Below are 22,407 nucleotides of genomic sequence, written 5' to 3' on the forward strand. Positions count from 1 at the left end.
AATACACAAATGTGAGCCAGATATACGCAAAAGATGGATATGTCGCAACTTCATTTGGCTTCCTCACTAAGCAGAAGAGCTGCTTAGAGCCTCTGTGTAGAGTCTCATCTGAATTCTATTAAATCTCCCCCAAATGCAAAAAAAAGTATATTTCCTCATAGTCCTACGACAGCATTATTTGCATCACGTCCAGAAGGCTGCTGTCAGCCTGCCAAACGTTGCATTGTTTGGGAACTGATCCCATGTCAGCTGCTTCGAAGGAAGCTAAGATAAGCGCTAATGTACCGCTGGTAAACTTCCAGTCACTTTTAAAAACAATCCGCCTCTAATTTGTTTGGCTTTGAAAAGTTTTCCTTCAGAATTGGAATGAATGTTCCTGAGTTAAACTGTGGATACTGAAAGAGGACTGAGGGAAGCCATCTACGTTAAGGTTGAGAAGTCACCTCTGAACAGAGGAGGCGGTCTAGAACACCACCATATCTGCCCCTCTCCGGTGTCAAAAAATCTCTATCCACACGGTGACGTTTTCAAACTATTTCTGGCCACACGAACACGCACACGCAGGCTGTCATGCCCATGCGGTACACCCTGGACTGGTGTCCAGCCAATGGCAGGGCACATATAGACAAACAAGCATTCACACTCACATTCATACCTATGGACAATGTAGAGTCTCCAATGAACCTAACACGCATGTTTTTGGAATGTGGGAGGAAACCGGAGTACACGCACGGGGAAAACATGCAAACTCCACACAGAGATGCCCAATGGAGGTTCCAACCCAGGTCTTCCCAACCTCCTGACTGTGTGGCCAACATGCTAACCACTAGACCACCGTGCGGCAAAAAGCCCAAACATTTTATGTACAAATGTACGTAGCAGCAGTGTAGTCAGAATGGTACACCTTGATCACGTGACATTTTTATACAATGCCGCATCAGACTATCTAAGACACCGCTAGGGACTCGACCTGTCTTGTCTTGGCTTGAGCATTGACTTGGACTTGCACGTTTTGACTTGAGATCTGACTCGAGACTTGGGATTAAAGACTTGAGACTTGCAAAACACTGACTTTCTCCCACCTGTGATATATTCTTCTCTTAACCTGCCCTGTTGAGGCTGCGTCTACACTGTGTACCAAATGATTATGCAAGTAGGATGATAGTTCATAAACATCAGATGTTTTGTTTTTCAATGAAACTGACGGATGGTATTGTGTCTTTGTGTCTTGGGGCTCTGTGGATTACGGATATCAAACTCGGACAATTGTTTGCCGGGTGAGTCCAATGAAAAGAAAACTACTTTAAAATGATGTTCCACATTATTAAGCATGCCACAGATTTCAAGCAAAATAGGAAAGAAAAAGGATCTCTCTGCTGACAAAAAAGTATTGCAATGCCTTGGACAAGGCTTGAACACATTCAATAATAATACATTTGTGGCTGAATCAGATGGCAGCCGGGACTGTGCTGATAAAGGCCTAATGAGAAAGGTTTCTGCCAGACAAATGTATGGAATCAAGAGAGCACCTGCTAAAAAGCCATTACAAAGCAGCAAACAGGTGTTTGAAGCTGCCGGTGCCTCTGAAGCCCCATGAACGTCAAGGTGTAGGATCCTCCAGAGGCTTGCAGTTCTGCATAAACCTACTATTTGGCCACCCCTAACCAATACTCACAAGCAGAAAGCCAAAGCGTGCCGAACGCTTGTCTGGTTTAGTTTGTGCAGCGGAAGTATACAAATTAGGGCTGTGAGACTTGAGAGGACAAACAACAAACAAACAAGCAGGTTCTAGTTGAAAAATGCCACTGCTGATGGTAGCTTTGCAAAACAGAGACAATCTCATCTTTACAATGTGCACAATTGCAGTCAAATGCGCCCTTGTTTTCTCGCCTTTCTGTGAACGCATCATGCTGAGCCATCAGTGCTCAAATGCAGACAGCAAACCCACACGGAGACAGCCTTGGCTCCATTAAACGTAATTTCCCGCTGTTGTTCCCCAAGCTTCCTTTAAGGCAACGAGACAGCGCAATCACATCGTTAATGGCAGACAGCACACTTTATTGTCTCTCCTTGTTTTTGCAGCATTGGATTTCCACAATAGAGCTGTATTTGAAGCAAAACTCCCTTACATTCTGCCCATTTCATTAATTTCCCCCCTCCTCTCCACCACAATGGAGTGAATTGATTGCTGAAACCTCTCAAGCTCAAAGCGCGGCCGCTTCATGAGCACAGCTGAGGAATCAGGAGGATGAGCAAACGTGTGCACGGCACACTCGCCGCCCCCCTGGGACACGTGCGGACGGCCTCACCTGATGAAAACTGCGCTCCCAGTGTATGTTTGCCTGGAAAAGTACAAACAATCAATTTGGTCCAATTGGCCTCCCTTCGATCGCACGCTAGTCTTTGTAAAAGACGTTTGTTTTGCTAAGTGCTCCGCGTTGGGGGGGCAGACATCATTCAGACGCTGCGGTTCAATTCCTCTGCTCTCGTGCTGCACATCTTCATTTCCTGCTTGGGGAATGGATGCAAATTTGCACCCAATGCTGGATTGATTCTTCCTCCCAAAGACTATTTGAAAAGGATGCCGATTCTTGCAACAAGAACATGCTGATTATGAAATTATGAGCTATTTTTGTTGTCATCGTTATATTTGTCCAAACAAAGGTACCATTAGTTGCATCAGGCATTCAAATGAACACGAAACTGAAGAAACAGGGGTGTTTCATCATGTTTTCCATGACTGTACTTAAAGCCAGCGCTCTCAACAACTGAATATGGATGTAATCCGGTGGCTGTAAAAAGTCCAATACCGTGTGTTACTGCTTTAGCCCGGTCAGAGTTGCTTGCTAGAGGTTGTTTACATGCTGAAGTTATGGGTGTTTGCACTCAGCTGCTTTTCTTTCTTGTAGATGTAACATTCACTGCTGGATGATGCCGTAACATGTTAGATGTGTTTCTTGCAGCATACCCGATATCCGTGGAACAATGTCGACAAACAACTTTGTATTTATCCACTTGCCTTTGTCCACCCGTCATTTTAACAGGGAAGCCAAAGTGTTCCAAAACAGGACACCGTAGTGAGATTGGAGGGTCTTCCAGCTCAGGCCTCTCTCTTGCATTTGCCATGATGCCATTTGTCACGCTTGCGGGCTGCTAGCATTCCTCCCCCTCAGTCTGTAGTGTCCGACACTCGGAGGCGTCCGTGCGGAAACTTGCCCAGGACTTTAGTTCCGCATGAAGTGCTTAGATCACTCTAGTAATAAATTTAATGCGAAAAATAGCACAAAATATAATCGCAATGGTATGCAAGTGGACCGAACCGAACATGCAGAACTGAAACGGTTCAATACATCCATGTGAACCGTTACACCCCTACTAAAAAACATTCCTTCACTCGTTGGTTTAGTGCTCCCCATCCATCCATCATCCATCCATCCATCATCCTTGGACTGACAAAATAAATCAAATAATAAAACCAATAAAATAAATGATTCATTATCAAGAACTACGAAGAATAAAAGCTTTATTCAAAATTCACACATGGCTCCGTTTACGGTCCGTCATCGTTTCAACAGACAAATGTTTCAGACAAACATGACCTCAAATGACTGAAGTATGGATTTTGATTTGAGAATCGATTTCAGAGCATGAACAGCTGGTATTGAAAGTATGGATATTTCAATATCAATCCGCACATGACTGACAAACAGGTTTTCTATGCTCTAACTGCAAAAATATTCCATTTATTAATACTGAATCCTACTTTGGGGAAATTTACTCATCACGGTCGGGTCTGGAACCAATGAACCGCAATCAACGTGGGACGACTGTAAAAGAGTTCAGTGGACAAATCTGAATATTTATTTTCTGTTATTTGTTTTTTGATTTTTCATCACTACTACCTGATATCATGTTGAAGAAATACGCCTCGCCCCTTGAGTTCCTCTGTGCTTTCTAGCCTGACTGCATCTTCAACCTGCTCTGATGGCTAGAAAGTCACGTTTGAATTCAGTCATGTTTAATTCAGCCCCTTCTCTAACCTGCAGTCAGCTGACAAGCTGAGTTTGGCTTCACGTGGATGTTGACACACGGACTTAGTTGTTGGTGGTCATGTTGTTATTCCGGCAGGTTTGAGAGGAGGGAGCGAGCTGAAGGTTCCTCCCTGGAGACTCCCCTCTATATGGAATGTTTACTCTGCACCATACATACGTACATACAGTATACTGTCTCAAGGCTGATGAGTATTCATGAGAATGTAAATGCATATCATCCCGGCAGTGAACTTTCCAGACGCCACTAAAGGTAAATGGTGGATGTGTGCGCGTGTCACCGCCCTCTTTGAGCCGTTAGCGTTTTCATTGCAAAGAAGCTTGCATCACTCGTTCTCATCAACTTGGGGGGCGTCCCCTGGAAATTAATTTAGAACCTTCAGTTGTCAGGTTGAAAAACAGTGTGGGATCCACATGAAAGTGGCTGCATTTCTCGCTCTGCCACACGTTTCCTGCTTGCTGCCATGGCGTCCTATGAGGGAAGGGGGCAAAGCACAATGAGAAGGTGTGCTGGCTTTTTACTTGCCTCAACTGGCCAATTAGCAAGAAACAATGTTTGAAGAGGGTCTTCTTTATGAAGCATTACTCGGCTGAATAAGCCACAGGTTTAGCTTGAATGAAGGTGTTTTTTTTTTTTTTAATTTTAACATTTTAACAAAATTTTAACATTTTAACATTTTCTGGAAAAATTGGCACCGAAAGTCAGAAAACATACGTGACTTCAGCAAATCTCATGAAAGTTCAGCACAGTGAACATCTCAAGGTTTATATCCACTGATACAGTACCTGCCTGGTACCTGGGCATCGGTACTCAACAGTACCAATTTTTGGTAATTTTGTGTTCATGTGGTAATAAATGTTAATTTAATAATTCGTTCATTAATTTTCTGTGCCGCTTGGCCTCGCTAATGTTCCATCTTTTTTTTAAATAAACACACACATATATATATATATATATATATCCTGAACATGCTTAATAATAACTGATAGAATATATCCACGACCCACAGAACAAAGCTGTGCTAGTAACGTCTTACGCTTGTTTTTAATATTTTACTTTTTATACGGCAGAGTGTCATTACAGCTTTAGTTCATCAGGAAGTGACGGGAAGTGACGGTGGGCGTCCCGAGCAGGAGAGCTAGGCTCAGTGCTAGCTGTGAGTTTGGAGAGAGTTGGGAAGTGTGTTTATGTTGGCGTGGATGTAAAGTCCTGCAGTGTTCTCCGCTGTTAATAAAGCCATTAAAGTGCATCGGCGACGTGAGTCTCTCCTTCCCCACAACAAGCGGCATTACAGTATTGACACATATTGTGCACATTGTCTCACACCAGGAAATATACGGTGTCACTTGTTACAGGCTTTGGCTGGACAGCTATGTAGTGTAATTATATAATTTATTTTATATATTTTTTCACACACACATATATACACACACACACACATATATATATATATATATATATATATATATATATATATATATATATATATACACACACACACACACACACACACACACACACATATATCTTTTTTTGTTTGTTTGTTTTTTTAATCATAAAACGTCCTTCCTTTTTAGCATCAACAGAACACATTTTTAGAGTTTTATAATTATAGTTTTACATCATGAACACAAAGGTGATTGCCCCCTTCCTGATTTCTTATTTTTTGCATGTTTGTCGCACTTCAATGTTTCAGATCATCAAAGAAATGTAAATATTACTCCATGACAACACAACTGAGCACAAAATACAGTTTTTAAATTAAACTTTTTATGATTAAGGGAGAAAACAATTCAAAGCTACATGTCGCTGTGTGAAAAAGTGATTGCCCCCTAAAGCTAATAAGTGCTGGGCCCCCCTTAGCAGCAACAACTGCAATCAAGTGTTTGTGATACCTTGCAGTGAGTCTCTTCCAGCGCTGTGGAGGGATTTTGCAGAATTGTTGTCATTCAGTCACATTGGAGGCTTTTCCAGCATGAAGCGCCTTTTGAAGGTCATGCCACAGCATCTCAATAGGATTCAGGTCAGGACTTGGACTAGGCCACTCCAAGTCTTCAGCCATTCAGAGGTGGACTTGCTGGTGTGTTTTGGATCATTGTCCTACAGAACCCAAGTTGCTTTCAGCTTGAGGTCACCAACAGATGGCCAGACATTCTCCTTCAGCAGAATTCATGCTTCCACTTATCACAGCACGTCTTCCAGGTCCTGAAGACCATCACACGACCACCACCAGATTTTACTGTTGGTAAAATGCAGCGTTACTTTTACGCCAGACATAATGGGACACACATCTCCCATAAAGTAGAACTTTTGTCTCATCAGACCACAGAGTATTTCCCCAAAGGTCTTGGAGATCATCGAGATGTTTTCTGGTAAAATTGAGATAAGCCTTAATGTTGTTTTTGTTCAGCAGTGGTTTTGGTCTTGGAACTCTGCCATGCAGGCCGTTTTTGCCCAGTGTCTTTCTTATGGTGGAGTCATGAACACTGACCTTCACTGAGGCAAGTGAGGCCTGCAGTTCTTTGGATGTTGTCGTGGGGTCTTTTGTGACCTCTCGGATGAGTCGTGGCTCCGCTCTTAGGGTCATTTTGGTTGGCCGGCCACTCCTGGGAAGGTTGACCACTGTTCCATGTTTTGGCCATTTGTGGATAATGGCTCTCACTGTGGTTGGCTGGAGTCCCAAACCTTTGTAACCTTTTCCACATTGATAGATCTCAATTCTTCTCAGTTAAGTTATGTTTTAACAGGGGGACAATCACTTTTTCATACAGGGACATGTAAATTTGTATTTTTTTTTCTCCCGTAATAATAAAAAGTTTAATTTAAAAAGTGCATAAAGTGTTGAGTTGACTAATATTTAGATTTGTTTGATGATCTGAAACACTAAAGTGTGACAAACATGCAAAAAAATAAGAAAAATAAGAAAAAGGGGGCAAACACTTTCACACCACTGTAAATGATGAATGAAAGGGATAAATGAAGACTTAAGGTTACTTTTACCTTCATTGCAGAATATTGTTCCCCAAGAGAGACACCACCTTCCTGTTTTGTCATGAGTGAATTCAATGCTGCTTGTCACCTTCTTTATTAAAATGCTGCTGCTAGCAACTTTCTTTGGCTCCATTTGGAGTTACAGTATCAAGGTGAGAAACACTACTGAATTCAAGAAACAACTCATAGCAAAACAGGAAGGTGGTGGTGGTTAATCTCGCTGCCACATCGTGTCTTTTGGGACAGTGGCGTCTTGGCTGAAGGTAAACATAACCTTCCATGTTCATTTGTCCCTTTCATTCATCATTTCTATGCATTTCCAATTGTTTCCTTCATGTCAAACTGTTGTTGTAAAACTATAAAAATGTGCTTTGTGTTAACATTTTTGGTTTTGGATTAACATAATTTCTTATGGGGAAATTGACTTGGTATCGTCCGTTCGGGTTAGAGTCGGACCCTCTGGAACAAATTCATGACGGTCAGATCTAGATGTAGGTTCGCATCTCCATTTGGGCATCTCTTGGGCATCTCTGTGTGGAGTTTGCGTGTTACCTAACCCTAGCCGGGATAGGCTCCAGCATGCCCGACTGAGGACAAGCGGCATAGAAAAGGAATGAATGAAAGAAACTCAAAAGTTGTTCGTGTTCACGTGTCACCGGTCCGCCCCAGCAAGGCCGCAACACAGAGGAGAGTCGACCACCGTCACGGAACAAACTGTGTTCCACTTTGGAGGTTGGGCTGCAGCTGTATTGCAGGGTGCAATAATGATTCATAATATGAAATTGCGAGGTGTGTAGGAAAAAAGTGCCCACCATCGTAGCGTTGAGATGCCTCTCACGTCCCACTGAAGCACTTCAAAAATGTGAGCATTTCTCTTAGAGGAAAAAATGGACTGATGTGGGATTTTATTTTATTATTATTTTTAAAGGTTTGATTTGGTCCTGCAGTCGTTGTACAGAGCATGTGCTGGCTCCATGCTGGGATGTTTACGTAAGAGCGCTCGGATGTGCGGCTTTGACATGCGTGTCGCCATGGAGGCTTTCAGCCCGCAGGGGTCAAAGTGCACATGACTTTGACATGTGTTTAATGTTTCTTTCATTTGGACCGCTCGGTGAAATTGTGATGCAATGCCTCTTTCTTTCGGACAGAGAGAGAAAGAAGGAGAGAAAGAAGGCCACCAGAAGAGAATATTTGTGCAAACGGAGGACTTAAAACCAACTCCTTGGAGGGTGCATGCGAGCCAATCTGAAGAAATGATTGGTTGACTTTCCTGGGGCAAAGCTCCCTTTGCGCACATCAATAAAACATAAACATGAATAAATGCACTGCTTTTGCCCTTGCAGGGTTCTTACTTAATTTCATGTTTGCAAGTGAGCAATGAGATGCATGGAAATGCTATTTACCTTGAAGCCTCCGAATTCTACTGGAAGCCATTTTGGGCTTGTTTGTCCCCATTATTTACATAAAAGGCAGGCTGCAACATAAACACGGAGCATTTTTGCAGCTAATTCTGCTGCATTTGTCGTGTTTGGTTTTTTTTTTCCTCCACAAATGAGTGCACTTGTGACGAGTCCCAGCACCATTTGCATGCATCGTAGCGGCTCCCTATTGACTGCATTCGCTATCAATAATAGCGAAGACGTGGGAACACATAGTCTCCTGTGATGTACTCTTGATGTATCCACTTAGGGACAAATCATGCAAACAGTCATCTGCCTCACTAGTCTGTCGGTCTCCGAGGTAGCTCTTTGCTGACCCAATTCAGCGGGTCGCCTTTTGTTAATGAGCCAGAAGCACAAACACGATGACAACATGGCAAAAACAGTAACAGCGAGAGAGCTCCCGGCTGTCTTTTTGTCATTTTAGGCTATTTTTAGTGAAGGCAACTTTGTACACGTTTGATAAAAGTAACAGTTGTTCCCTGGATGACTTGGTTGGATGGAGAATGAAGTGCCATCGGAAAAAATCAATCCGGCACTGCTGTCCAACGATCAGCAGTGTGAGATTTTTCTCCAAGCAGGCAATTAGGGCGGACATCACAGCCGTTTAGCCGAGTCTTTACACCAAATTGATTGCGACTCGGGCCTCGGACCTGGCAGACATGGCGCATTTAGTTATGCAAATGCTTATCGTTCCGTGTGATTGGTTAATTAACCTGTAATGCGGCTAGTGCCGGCCGAGCGCACGGGCTGTTTGAAGGCGGCGTTGTGGGTCAATTGGGTTTTTAGCATCTTCAAAGCAGCTTTAAAGACACGTCTTTTGTTCTGCCGAATCTCGCACGCCTTTCTTTCTACTTTAATGAGTCAGTCGGGGGGTCCCGTAAGGTTAATGTGTTTAAACTGACTGTAATTGAGCTTCTGACCTATCTTCCAGGCTTTATGAAATTTAGGCCTGATATGCCATGTTTCTGCTCCTTGATTGTTATTCCGACTCCCTCCCTCCCTCTGTTAAACACCCCCCCGCCTCCGCCTCTTCCTAAGCTGAGTTATGATCATCCCCGTGGGGAGTCTTTTATAATACCATTGGAGTGACAATAATGTGTTTGCACACCATTTCACGGCGCCCTCTGTGCTTGGCAGCCTTTTATGGGCCACAATTTGGGTTCCCAGGAAACACATTGTCCAGAGAACATGTAGGCCACACGCTGGAGCTGGACATCCTCCAATCAGATAACTGCGTCGTGTTCTGCTAACATCTCTCATCAGCAAACACAGGAAATGGAAGGGAGGGATTCAGACAGTCTTTTATGGTTCACTGAACAGTTATGTTTTGCACAATTTGCTGCTACCATTCCACGTGGCCCTCAGGGGTGTGGGGGGTGGGGGTGGGGTCACGTTCCCAGACCAGCAGTAAATCTGTGAGAAATTCATAAAAATGTCTATTTTTGACACACGGCTCGCTCCTCTTTGCCCTCCAAACCCTCCTTGGAGCTTGATGTTGACCTTCTCCTCTGATTTCGGATCAACATTTGAAATACAAGTGATTAGTGTGATTGTTGTGAAATTAGGGTCAGCTCCAGAAGCCTCCCTGTCTCTCTTCAATATGCCTCACGCATTTTGAAATTGTCAGATTTATAGGTCCTCACCACTTGCCTTTGGGAACAGTCGCATCAACAATCACGTCTTCAATGAAGGGAAAAGTAACCTTAAATGTTCATTTATCTCTTTCATTCATCATTTCTTATTTCATATGCATTTCCAATTGCTGTACGCATGTAAAACTATACTTACAAAACTATAAAAACATGTTTTGTGTTAATATTTTTGGCAGATTAATTGGATTTACATAATTTGTTATGGGAAAAAAATGATTTGGTTAACGTCCGTTGCGGTTAGAGTCGGACTTTCTGGAGTGAAGTAATGACACTAACCAAGGTTCCACTGTAATAACTATGGTGCGTTCAAGGACTGCCCAACAAAGTGTGAAATCCCAACAAGAAAAAACATGATCAGTGAAGCATAAAATAGATATATACTTTATTGATCTCCAAGAGGCATAAAGATGTAAAAAATGGTGGGCTTTTGTCCCAGTGGTACAGTGTATATGCATGCTGTACATTTCACCTGCATTATCACGTATTTCTAAATGATTACCACTTTAAGCACATTTCTAAAGTGGAGATCAGAACGTGGAGCAGAGTCATCAAACAACTGACTTTTCTTTTCTAGATAATAGCCGCTACAAGTGAATGGATAACGTTTGTTGTAGATATAGGCATCGTACCGCTCAGTTAGTTTATCCATCATCCGAATAATAAAGATGAAGGCGTAACAGTGAATCGGGGGGGAGCTTAATGTCAACTGACTGATATCACACTATGACTTCTACAAAGTGACGTTCATGACATGGGTGACACATGCGATCGACCCGCTCGTTGGCAATCAAAGAAATGGCACCCCTGGTATATAGCATGTATTTCATAGAGATCTTCTTCTCCTGAACCGCTGCACACAAAGAGGTGAAAATGTGTCAAAACATGCAGCCCACTGTGTTGCCTGTGTTACTACTTTTCAGACAAATGCACCACATGGTGGCGCTGTTATTAAACCCCAAAGGGTGACCCCATAGGTCTCGTTGAAACTTCTCATACAGCTCAATATGCTTTACAAAACAGTCACTGTAACTTTAAGGTGTTTAGCCAAACACCTTTAGGGGACTGACAAGCACGTGTGTGTCAAATCTGAGCGAGATTGGGTTGAAAAAGATGGGCGCCATCAAGCAAAACATCTCTGCAGGGGCGATCATACAACTTTGAGGGTATCTGTATTACATGTCCAGTATGGCAGGATGCCAGCATACATGTCATGGAATGAATACATACAAGATTCAAGAGTTTTATTGTCATATGCACAGTAAAACAGGTAGTTCTGCTATGCAATGAAATTCTTATTCTGTTCATTCTCCCAAGAAAAGAAAGAAAACACAAGAAAAAGAATAAGAACATAAGAAACATAAATACCAATAAATTAAGCAACATACACATACATACACATATACAATACATACACAAAAATGCTTGTTTGTGTTGTTCTTCTGGGCATGTATATTTACGGTGGAAACAGTGTTCTCCGCACACACGTTGTCTCCTAATGAAGTACTGCTTTTCCGTTCTAGGTGATCCTCATTCTGACTAAGCTGTATGACTTCAACCTGGGGGCTGTTACCGAGAGCTCTCTGTGGAGGTACGTTTGCTTTGAATCAACATGAATCCAAAGGTGATGGCACACGACTGGCTCAAATTCGATAAAAATGCAAAAGCATACAGCTAAAAGAAACAACAATATGCTGCAGTGGCAGACGGCGCGGCATGCTTTATGATTTATGGCAGGTAGATACTGGAGGTGCTCGCCAGGGTATGAAGAATCAAGATACATTGCAAGCCCATATGAAGTATGTTTTAATAAAGCGCTTGCGATGAAGCCTCCCAGCAGTGCTTTAGGAAAAGGCCAATCTATTCTCTGCGAGGAAGTATATCTCAAAAAGTATAGCAGGGAAACCGTATGGCTCACTGTAAGTGCCGAGCTACGAGTGCTGTGCTTCTGTTCCTTTGCACGTTAGCTTTGAGCTCTACTAGAACGTCTCAAAACAACATTTCACTTAACTTCCTGCACACATGGCATTCCAAATTAAGAGCTTATCACACGGTTTGGTAAAAACTGGAGCGTCAGTGGATTGTGCGTCTCGAACCTTTCAAAAAGGGATGTAAATCTCTTTGTAGTAAACGATTCAATACGCATCTAGATACGATGCGATACAATTCAAAAATGATATATTTTAAAAACAGAACAAATCGATAGGATTCAATTCGATTGTACGGTGACATTTGTTGGTGTAGACGTTAATCTTACACTGTCAAATAAAGAAGCCGATTGTATCAACGTGTCATTCTTCAAGTATTTTCAAATAAATACTAATAAATAAGTAAAAGAGCACATCATAGCCCCAACAATGCTGTGCAGTAAGGCGAGGGCCCCCAACCGCCAGGCCACAGGAAACTTTCAGGCGAAATAAAAATAAAAAATAAAAAAAAACACGAACAAAAATAACTTGTCATAAACTCAAATTTTATGAAAATGGATATCAATGTTGGACATGTGCGCCATTATTTTATTTAAAAAACCAACCACTGTTAGAAATCCCAGTTTTTGCATGTTTATGTTTTTGTTTGTCCCACCTTCTTCTATGGCCCTTGAACGCACCATCTAACTTTCTCCCACGCTACACAGATAGACTACTTATAGGGTATTTTCCCTGTTTTTCTTTCACCTCATATTTTGTCCCAATGCATAAAGGTAAATAAAAAAAACGGAGTCCAGGCTTGTATTGGTGGATGGTGGCGGTGTATTCATTTTGTGCTTTTCATTTCATGTTGTTCCTGGCATGGTTTTACACCAGGGGTCACCAACGTTTTTTCTTGTGAGAGCTACTTTTAGAAAATGAAAATGGCCACGAGCTACTCATTTTTGTAGAAATTATTTTCATAGCTTATTTCAACCCAACAGATCAAATATGCTTGTTTTACCAACACATTCACAAAATGCTGGTATCTACAACTCACATTTTAAGTTTCAGAATACTTTTCTTTCTAGTGTTCTCACATTATTAACTGAAAACCTGAATGAAAAGCAGGCTTGCGAGCACCTCGTGTGGTCGTGGGGGGCTACCTGGTGCCCGCGGGCACTGTGTTGGTGACCCCTGTTTTACACATTACATAATAAAGAAGATAAATTACATGGTCATAATGTACGTGTGTTTTACTGATGGGTTGAAAATCTTTCCCGGTGACCAGCTTGCGCGCTTCTAAAGCTAGTGCTGCTAATGCTATTTACATTCATTCTCATTGACACAAGCCCCCAAACAGCGGTCCTTGGCAATGCCTGCCCGTAACTGGCAGCTCCTAGCCCAACTTTTAGCTAGCAGTTTGAAACAAGAGACAGATTGCATCGAAAAAAAAACACTTGTTAGTTGGGACACTCGTATGCTAAGGTACTACCGCATAAATGGCAATAAAAAAATACCTGTAGTGCACCAGTAACTTCTCTTCTCTCTGGCAACACAGAGGCGACTTATTTTGTGACAATTCAACTCACAATGACACAAATAACTTTGGACTTGAAGCTCAACTTACCATTCAAAATACCCTTTTCTTTGCCCAATACTTGTTTCCAAATCAACTGTCACGCTGCTGTGTTTCTTAAAACTACGGTGTGGGCTGATGGTCAAACAGGACGTGCACACATTAATGGCTCATCAAAAAAATAGTGGTGTTAAAGGAAACTTCTGTTACCTCTGACAGCTTATTTATCTGTACTGTACAGACTGAACTCCAAGCCGAAACCAGCGAAATGCAACAAAATGGAGCGCAGTGAAGCAAACAAGCGTATTCAAATTGCATGCTGAGTACGACAAATTCATACACGTTGGCAGGTCTGCACTAATATTGAAAGTCCTCCCTGCCTCTCACGCCCCCCCCCCGACAGTTCACCGCGTCCCCCTCAAGAGGGGCCCACCCCACTATTTAAGAAGCACTACTCTAGAGGAAGAAAGCAGTATTACGATAAAAGCTTAATCCAAACTAGCTTGCTCAAATGCTTACAAATTCTACCTCTCACCAGCTGACAACCCATTTTTCACCCCCCTTAAACCTGCCCTTGTTCTCAATTGACTTGCCACTGCAGTAATTGCATTGTATTGTAATTATTTTTGAAGGGGCGACTTTTGTGCAGCCCATCAGGGTCATAAATAAGAATTCATTCAATCAAGGATTATAGCACAGAACTCCATCCAGCCTCTAATATGCTCTTTTTTTCCCCCCCTCGCCTTCTCAGAGAACTCATTTCATTTTGAAATACACGGTGGAAAAAGAAAAGGAGTGCATCAGTCCAGCCAGCATGGAGTTTCAAATTAATATCTGTTACACCAGAGGCGCTACAAAGATTTACACCCAACTTGACACGTTTTGAAATCCCGTCTAGCATACAGTGCAGCTGGTCTTCCATCACGGAAGTGTCTGCTTAACGCCGTAAGTAAATTAGAGAGCACCTCAGGCGGTGCGTTGAGGCGCTTAGTGCAGGTATGCGGGATGGGGCGGGGGTGGGGGAAGAAGCAACGTATGTTATGAAAAGCAGTGGGCATGCGTGATTTCTGTGATTTATAGCCACAATAGCTTGGTGGCTAAATGTGATGTGCAGATCGATGTGGCGGCTTCGACAAACCCGCTTTTGTTTTCAAATGACTGCCCCTTCTCTGCCAAATCAACTTCAGCCATGCAATAACATCACTTAAGAGCCCCCCCCCCCCCCCCCCCCTTCATTCCGACGTGGCCACTGAAAGCAGCACTTAGGCGCAAATGTGTTTAGGTGGTAAGTCTTTGCAAACAATGTCAACAGCAAATGGGACACTTCAGATGGATGCAGACGATGATAGCAGACGCCGGCTATCTATCCAATTATGCAGTGAAATTATATTTGCAGCCACTCAGGTAGAACACGGCATGTGGACTGGCTGTGCTGGGATGACAAACACGTTTACCCTTGTCATGGACGCGTGCACATGCAAGGGACACGTGGGAGAAATACGTTGGCACACGGAGTCTTTTGCAACCACCAGACTGTCATGCATGCGCCAGCTGCCAAAAAGCCAATTTGTCATGTTTTACATTATTAATTTACTGAATTTCCTGTGGGAACACGAAAGACTACACTAACATTCTAACCAAGTAGATGTTAGCCAGTGGCTAGTTAGCCCCCGCAATCAATTGTTAGCAGTCAGCTAGAATAGTGAACTTCTTTTTACACTCGTGTGGCAGTGAATGTGACATTTATTATGCCCAATTAATTTGTCATTAAAGTCAAGAGAGCGTTTAAAGATGGTTTTATTGCTTTAACGTATTAATGTGACAATGGTAATTAGTTTTTACGCTTGCATGACGGCTAAAAACGTTAAAATGTTACTTAGAACATAACCTGTCCAGTCAATAAAGTTTGTTTGATGGAGAAGGCTGAGCTCATGGGCTCATTCATATCCAACCTTTTACTTTTCACCAGGGGTGTCCAAAGTGCAGCCCATTTGTGGCACGTAGCTGATTTTTTAATTGGCCTGTGGCACATTCTAAAAATATAATTGAACAGGAAAACAAAACAAAAAAACTGCAGTAATTTTACAAGATTACAAGACTAAAGTCAGAATATTAGGAGCAAAAAGTTGTGTTCTGACAAGAAAATATAATTTTAAGTAATTTTAAGAGAATAATGTAACATTATGAGGAAAAATAATTTTTGTAGAATTAAGTTGAAATATTACAGATTGTATTAGAAGTTGTAATATGAGAAACAAACAAAACAACAACTGAATCTGAAATTGTTGTAAAATTAGGTTGTGGAAAAAGTTTAATATTATGAGAACAAAATCAAAATATTACGGGAATAAAGTCATAATTATAAGAAAATCTACAGGAAGAAATTTGAAAGTTGAAGAATGTAAAAAAAACAAACAAAAAAACAGCTGTAATTTCACAAGAATCAATACCAAAAACGTATTTATAGGTTTTTCAAGATTCAAGACTTTTATTGTCATATGCACAGTAAAACAGGTAGTTCTGCTATGCAATGAAATTCTTATTCTGTTCATTCTCCCAGAAAAAGAAAGAAAACACAAGAAAAAGAATAAGAACATAAGAAACATAAATACCAATAAATTAAGCAACAACAACAGAAGAGACATGAATACCAATCAATGAATGAATAAATAAATAAATACATAAATAGAGTTATGAGTGTGTGCGTGTGTTGCGTGCGGCGTGTGTGAGTGCTTCGTTGAGAAGCCTGATGGCCTGTGGGTAAAAGCTGTTTGCCAGCCTTGTGGTCCTGGACTTCAAACTCCTGTAGCGTCTGCCTGACGGTAGGAGTGTGAATAATGAGTGTTGTGGATGTGTGCTGTCCTTGATGAGGTTGTGTGTTCTTCGTAGGACTCTAGTTTTATAAATGTCTTGCAGTGAGGGGAGGGCTGCCCCAACAATGTTCTGTGAGGTCTTGATCACCCGCTGGAGTGCCTTCCTATCACGTGTTGTACAGTTACCGTACCAAACAGTGATGGAGGCGGTAAGGACACTTTCCATAGTGCATCTGTAGAAGCAACTCAGGATTGTGGTGGACATGCCAAATTTCCTCAGTCTTCTCAGGAAGTACAGTCTCCTTTGGGACTTCTTCATAATTTGTTGGGTGTTGTGAGACCAGGTGAGGTCCTCGCTGATGTGTGTGCCAAGGAACTTGAAGGTTTTCACCCTCTCCACCTCAGTCTCATCAATAAACAGGGGTCTATGCGGCTCCTTTTCCCTTGTTCTTGGGTCGATGATCATCTCTTTAGTCTTATCTGTATTGAGAAGGAGATTGTTATCACGACACCAAGCCATGAGGTCCGCCACCTCCCTTCTGTATGATGTTTCAACACCACCAGTGATCAGGCCGATGACTGTAGTGTCATCCGCAAATTTAATGATGCTGGTGTTGTTCTGGGAGGCCACGCAATCGTAGGTGAAGAGCGTGCAGAGGAGCGGACTCAGCACACACCCCTGTGGGGTCCCAGTGCTCACAATTCTTGAGCTGGATGTGCGATTGTGGACTCTGACTGACTGGGGCCTGCCTGTTAGAAAGTTAAACACCCAGTTACAGAGGGAGGGTGACAGGCCAAGTGTGAGGAGCTTATTTATGAGTTTGTGGGGGCTGACTGTATTAAAAGCAGAGCTATAGTCTATAAATAGCATTCTGACGTATTGAGTGTTGACTGCATCATCAGTGGACCGGTTCTGGCGATATGCAAACTGGGGTCCATAGTGGCCGGGATGCTCTTTTTGATGTGGGTCATGACTATCCTCGTTTACGTCTTTTTGCACAAGAGGCAAAGAGGTCATGATGCAACTCTCCACTAACGCATTAACACTTCAGAGCACTTTTAAGCCATAAAAACGGCCACAAGGTGGCACGCGTGCATTTGATAAGAGCTCGGCAGGTAACATGTAACAGAAGAATCACACATGACAGGACAGCTGTCACAAAAACTAAAAAAATATTTGTGTCAAAGTGAAAGTTATGCTTGAAATGCATCTTTTCACAAAAACCTGGCTTTTCTCCCTTTTTTGATGGGAAGTGATATTTTCCTGAAACTTACCTATGTTCTACTGCTGACTACTAAAGAAGGGAAAAAGGTAGAAACAAACTGCGTCTTTCTGATGAAAGACAGGAGTGTAATGTTTCTTTTGGTAGGTTCCATGTTTATATAACCATACAACACAATATTCTGTGTGCCTTGAAAGATTATTCAAAATGGTGTAAAATGGCCGCTACTGAAGGGGTTGGCTTTTGAAAAATGTCTGGGATTGAATGAGTTCATGAGGTTAACCAAGGTTCCACTGTACACTGCTCAACAATATTTTTACTTATAAAGTGGATTTTATTGTTTTACTATGATGGAACCATTCCCCAAGTCCAGAATCAAACATGGTCTCTTTGGCCATGTTCACATTGCAAATCAATTCTAATTTTTTTTTTCTCATATGTGACCTGTATGTGATTTTTTATGTCAGTGTGAACAGTACAATTGAATTGTTTCAAATGCAACCCAGGCATCTTTCAAATGTGGACAGACATGTGATACTGTATGTATCCGATGCTACTGCAGTCTGAACGTGCGGGTCGCATATATCCGACCTATACGTCCTCAAAAGATGTGTTTTGCCGTGTGAGAGTTGGAGATGTAGGCGAAAGGTCTTGTCATCCGAAAATGATTTTAACAATTTCTGTCAGTGAAGTGGCTCACATCCATGTCCCACCAATCCGGGCTCCCACATCCACCCCCAATGTCCTCGGAACGGACGATACAGCACGGACGAAGGCTCCGCTGCCCGAGCACCTCCATCTGTATTTTTTTTTCTGCAGTTGAGAAAACTGTCAGTGTCAGTCGTCTGTGTTCATGCACTCACTGTGTTCATTCTGTTTGAAACCACAGCCACAGTGTGTGAATATGTGTGCCGTCATTCATGTGTATGCTGGCTCACGAAGCTAACTGCAGCTAGGGTCGTAGCTAGTAGCCCCGCCTCCACAATGAAGCTGAATGAGATGAGAGCCCTCTCTCTCTGTTCAATCCACTATAGAACCAATGCGCATCGACAGATGCAGAGTGAATCCTCTTTTCATCCAGCCTGTGTGGCACAGAAAGTCAAGACGAAAACACACACATACATGCACGTCCATTTATCGAGGGCGTGATAGTGGTCAAACTGTTTTTTTCATTCGATTAATCGATGAATCGATTTATCGATTATCGTGACAGGGCAACTAATTTGTCTATCTCCAATGTGTTTTTGTGTACAGGTCGAATGATTATGGGAGCACATACACCAAACTCAATGACAAGGTGGGCTCCAGGACCGTCCTGAGCTATCTTTACGTGTGTCCCACCAACAAACAGAAGGTCGGCTCATCTTTTTTTATTGCTTTAAGCTCTCAGTCAAAACCCTGACATCCAATGACAGTTTCCTACAGTTGCTGTCTGTCTCTTTCCTAATGCCACATCCCTCTGTACTTTAGATAATGATGCTCAGCGACCCGGAGGTGGAGAGCGCCGTTCTCATCAGTTCGGATGAGGGGGCAAGCTTTGAGAAGTATCCCATTAGCTTCAACATCCTCAGCCTCCTCTTCCACCCGGCACAGGAAAACTGGATCCTGGCCTACAGCCACGACAGCAAGGTGGGCTTATGAGTAGTGATCTGCTCCCAAAATGACATTGACTGGCTTCAGACGCCACGCTTGCTCGTTATCTACTCCCCTGCTGTTATTACCGTGCCTATTACCTTGCAGCTGTACAGCTCAATGGACTTTGGGAAGAAGTGGCAGCTTGTGCACGACAACGTGATGCTGGGACGATTCTACTGGTATCATCACACACGCACCCACACACATTTCATTTTGGCTTTGTTGACTGAATACGAGTGAAATTTACCGGAGGTAAAACTACTATAGAATTGGCATCACTGTTGCTTCAAACAGTCTAATATGGGAAATGTACACAAAATGCCATTTTTGATCTCACATACACTAATGCAATCCTTTACGTTAAGCTTTCAATTTGAACTACTGGCTTTTCTGTCCACCAGATGGTGACAATTTCCCCCATTCGAAGCATGCAGAACAATTTCTCACCTTTACTGTTATATGTAATGGCAGCCGTGTAAAAATGATAGCTTTGCTTTTGTTTTTCCCAATAAATTATGCAAACATACTGGCCTTTTCAGGTTTAAATTCCCCAAAATATCATTCATGGGTGTGTCACCAAGATGCCTCGAGATTAAAACATAAGATCCCTCATTCAGAAAAAAATGTCTCTTTGGCGCTCGCTAGGCATGGGACAATAGTAAATGAACACAAATAAAAACAAACTTGATTGCCATGTGCATGCATGTCTGTTTTCCTCGTCTCCCACCTCCAAGCAGGCAGGAAGAGAGTTTACTCTGTGCATTGGTTTTTGGCGTGTTTGTTCCACATACCAACAGCATGAACGGAGTGAGCCCTCTTGTCCCTTTGTCTTTGTGGGTGGAGGTGGGGCCACTGGGATACACACAGAGTGCAGAAGAGAAAGAATGGATATTAGTAGACTGTAATATATCGCCATATATTTAATATATTTTTCATTTTACTTTTCTTGAAACCAATGTTAAAATCTCGTCTCATCTCGTTCTTGTCAACCTGATCTCGTGTATGGTCTTATCTCGTGACACCCATAATTCATATTTGAGGCAGAAGTAGTTCCAAAAGAATGACTCCTTTTAAGTGGGAAAGAACCCAACCCATTAATATTTCAGATTTCTACTGCACTTTTTGGGAGGCAGAAAATTATTCTTATTTTTTTTTCATTTAAAAAATGCAGGTATTGAAACATTTGGATACATTATATTTTTACAGCAGTTTTTGGGAAGCTGGCTTTTTGTCGTGAGGGTCAAATGTGTGAGTGAATTTTAAGTACGTCTTGAGGGTTTCAGTCGCGTCACGTCCACTTGAAGGAATATTTCTTCTACAGCGCAAACATGACATGCTGTTTCTGTGATCGCTGTCATTTAGTCATCTCTCCCGCTTGCATACAAGCCCCTGAATATTGATGCAAGCCTTTTGTTATGATATCTTGTCACAAATGCTGCTGTGGATGTAGCTGAAAAAACACTGGTTGGAGGACAATGTTATCCATGTGCTTGAAAATCATGTCTTTATGCACAAACAAAGAGGCAGCCACCTGTAATTGTGTACAACACAAATGCCTCTATTTTACATCAGGTGCTTATCTAAACTGCTGTTTACTCCCCTCTCTTCTTCTTGATGCTTTAGGGAATTGATATTTAATGGCCACTGGTGGCGTCATACACTCATTTAGAGCTGAAAACACATTGTTATGGCTTTAACACTGCAGCTGTGACAACCCCCATCTTGTCTTCTTCGTCTCAGGGCCGCAATGGGGCTGGACAGAGAGGCGGACGTAGTCCACATCGAGACGCGCATCACAAAAGGCCGTGAGTGCTCCAGCCCTCATCCTAGAACCCCTCGCCTCTCATTTAAAGCGAGGTCGCAGGGAAGACAAGCCCTACGCCCCTCCTCAGATTGGTCTCTGAAGTGCAGTAAAGTAGAATAGGTGCAGCCGACAAAATGGCGAGAGAGAAATGCATCCCCCGTGTGTCGGCCTTTGAAACCACACGCTACTCTAATGTTGCAGCAATGCGATCACAAGCTTCTTCTTCATTGGACAGAGACTTGCAATCCACATGTGGCTCTAATGTGTTTGTGGTGTGACTCACTGCAACATCTTTCATTGTATCAAGCTTTTAATTAACACCCAGGGCCTAGACGTTGAGGGGCTCAAAGCCCTCACTATTTCAAGCATTTATTGAGGGCTGGGCTATATGGACCAAAACTCATATCCCGATATATTTAGGTTGAATATACAGGGTCAGGCAAAATGATCTGACACATTTGTAGGTTAAATACAAGGCAAATAAAGTAAAGTAAAGAAACAAAAAAGTGTTTTTATTTTCGAAAAGTACAAATAATGCCATTTTTTTCATATAATGCCATTTTGCTTTGTTTCTTTATAATGCCATTGTTTTTCGTTCCTTTTTCAGTTGCTGCCATGAATTGGACTGGTGAGCATCGCGCTTTCATTGTGGAAACATTTATCAAAACAAACAAACAAACAAACTGCAACACAACAAGCGTTCTGTTTGCACTTCAATCTTGGTAGACATGATCCCGTACCAGCTGGAAACACCATCTTGTTATGGTTACCAACTTCACAGCTACTGGATCTGCATTGAGTGTGTGGACAATAATGGATCCCATTTGACTGATTTCATTTATAAAACATAATGAAACAGAATGGCATTATATGCACTTGTCAAAAATAAAAACACTTTCTTCTTTTTTTTACTTTATTTGCCTTTTATTTAACCTACAAATGTGTCAGATCATTTTGCCTGACCCTGTATATCCCAATATTATTTCCACAAAGTGAGTTTAGACAAAATCAAAGCCAAATATGAGTGTCAAGTTGTTTTACTGAAAGAAATACTTAACATGAGGATGTTTTTTGAAATTTTAAAGCTTCATGAAAGATGCACATACAAAATGGTATCTAAAAATAGCCGCTAAAATAAAGTAGGTAGGCCATTCTTTTCTTGTTTTGAAGCCGTTTCTTCCACTGTTGCACAGGGGACAATGTCTTTAGCAACGTGATAGGACACCTCTTTATAACAGCACAGCGCTTTACTTTTCCTTTCATGATGAACGCAACGAAGAAACTGTGAGCTTTCTGTTGAGGCAGGAGTTGTTC

At 42.1% G+C, this 22,407-nt stretch overlaps 1 protein-coding gene across 4 annotated transcripts in view; it reads left to right on the forward strand.

The window, feature by feature from the left end:
* The window catches only part of sorcs3b (sortilin related VPS10 domain containing receptor 3b), a 65,772-nt gene that overhangs the window by 13,818 nt on the left and 29,547 nt on the right, over positions 1-22,407 (forward strand). For all 4 annotated transcript variants that reach the window (XM_054798628.1, XM_054798626.1, XM_054798627.1 and 1 more), the window contains exons 2-6: positions 11,656-11,723; positions 18,909-19,008; positions 19,125-19,283; positions 19,395-19,468; positions 21,030-21,094. In XM_054798628.1, the coding sequence (XP_054654603.1) occupies positions 11,656-11,723; positions 18,909-19,008; positions 19,125-19,283; positions 19,395-19,468; positions 21,030-21,094 (466 nt within the window). The remainder of the gene's footprint in view (positions 1-11,655; positions 11,724-18,908; positions 19,009-19,124; positions 19,284-19,394; positions 19,469-21,029; positions 21,095-22,407) is intronic.

Source organism: Dunckerocampus dactyliophorus, chromosome 14 (assembly GCF_027744805.1).
Source record: "Dunckerocampus dactyliophorus isolate RoL2022-P2 chromosome 14, RoL_Ddac_1.1, whole genome shotgun sequence".
In the NCBI taxonomy this organism is placed as follows: Eukaryota; Metazoa; Chordata; class Actinopteri; order Syngnathiformes; family Syngnathidae; genus Dunckerocampus; species Dunckerocampus dactyliophorus.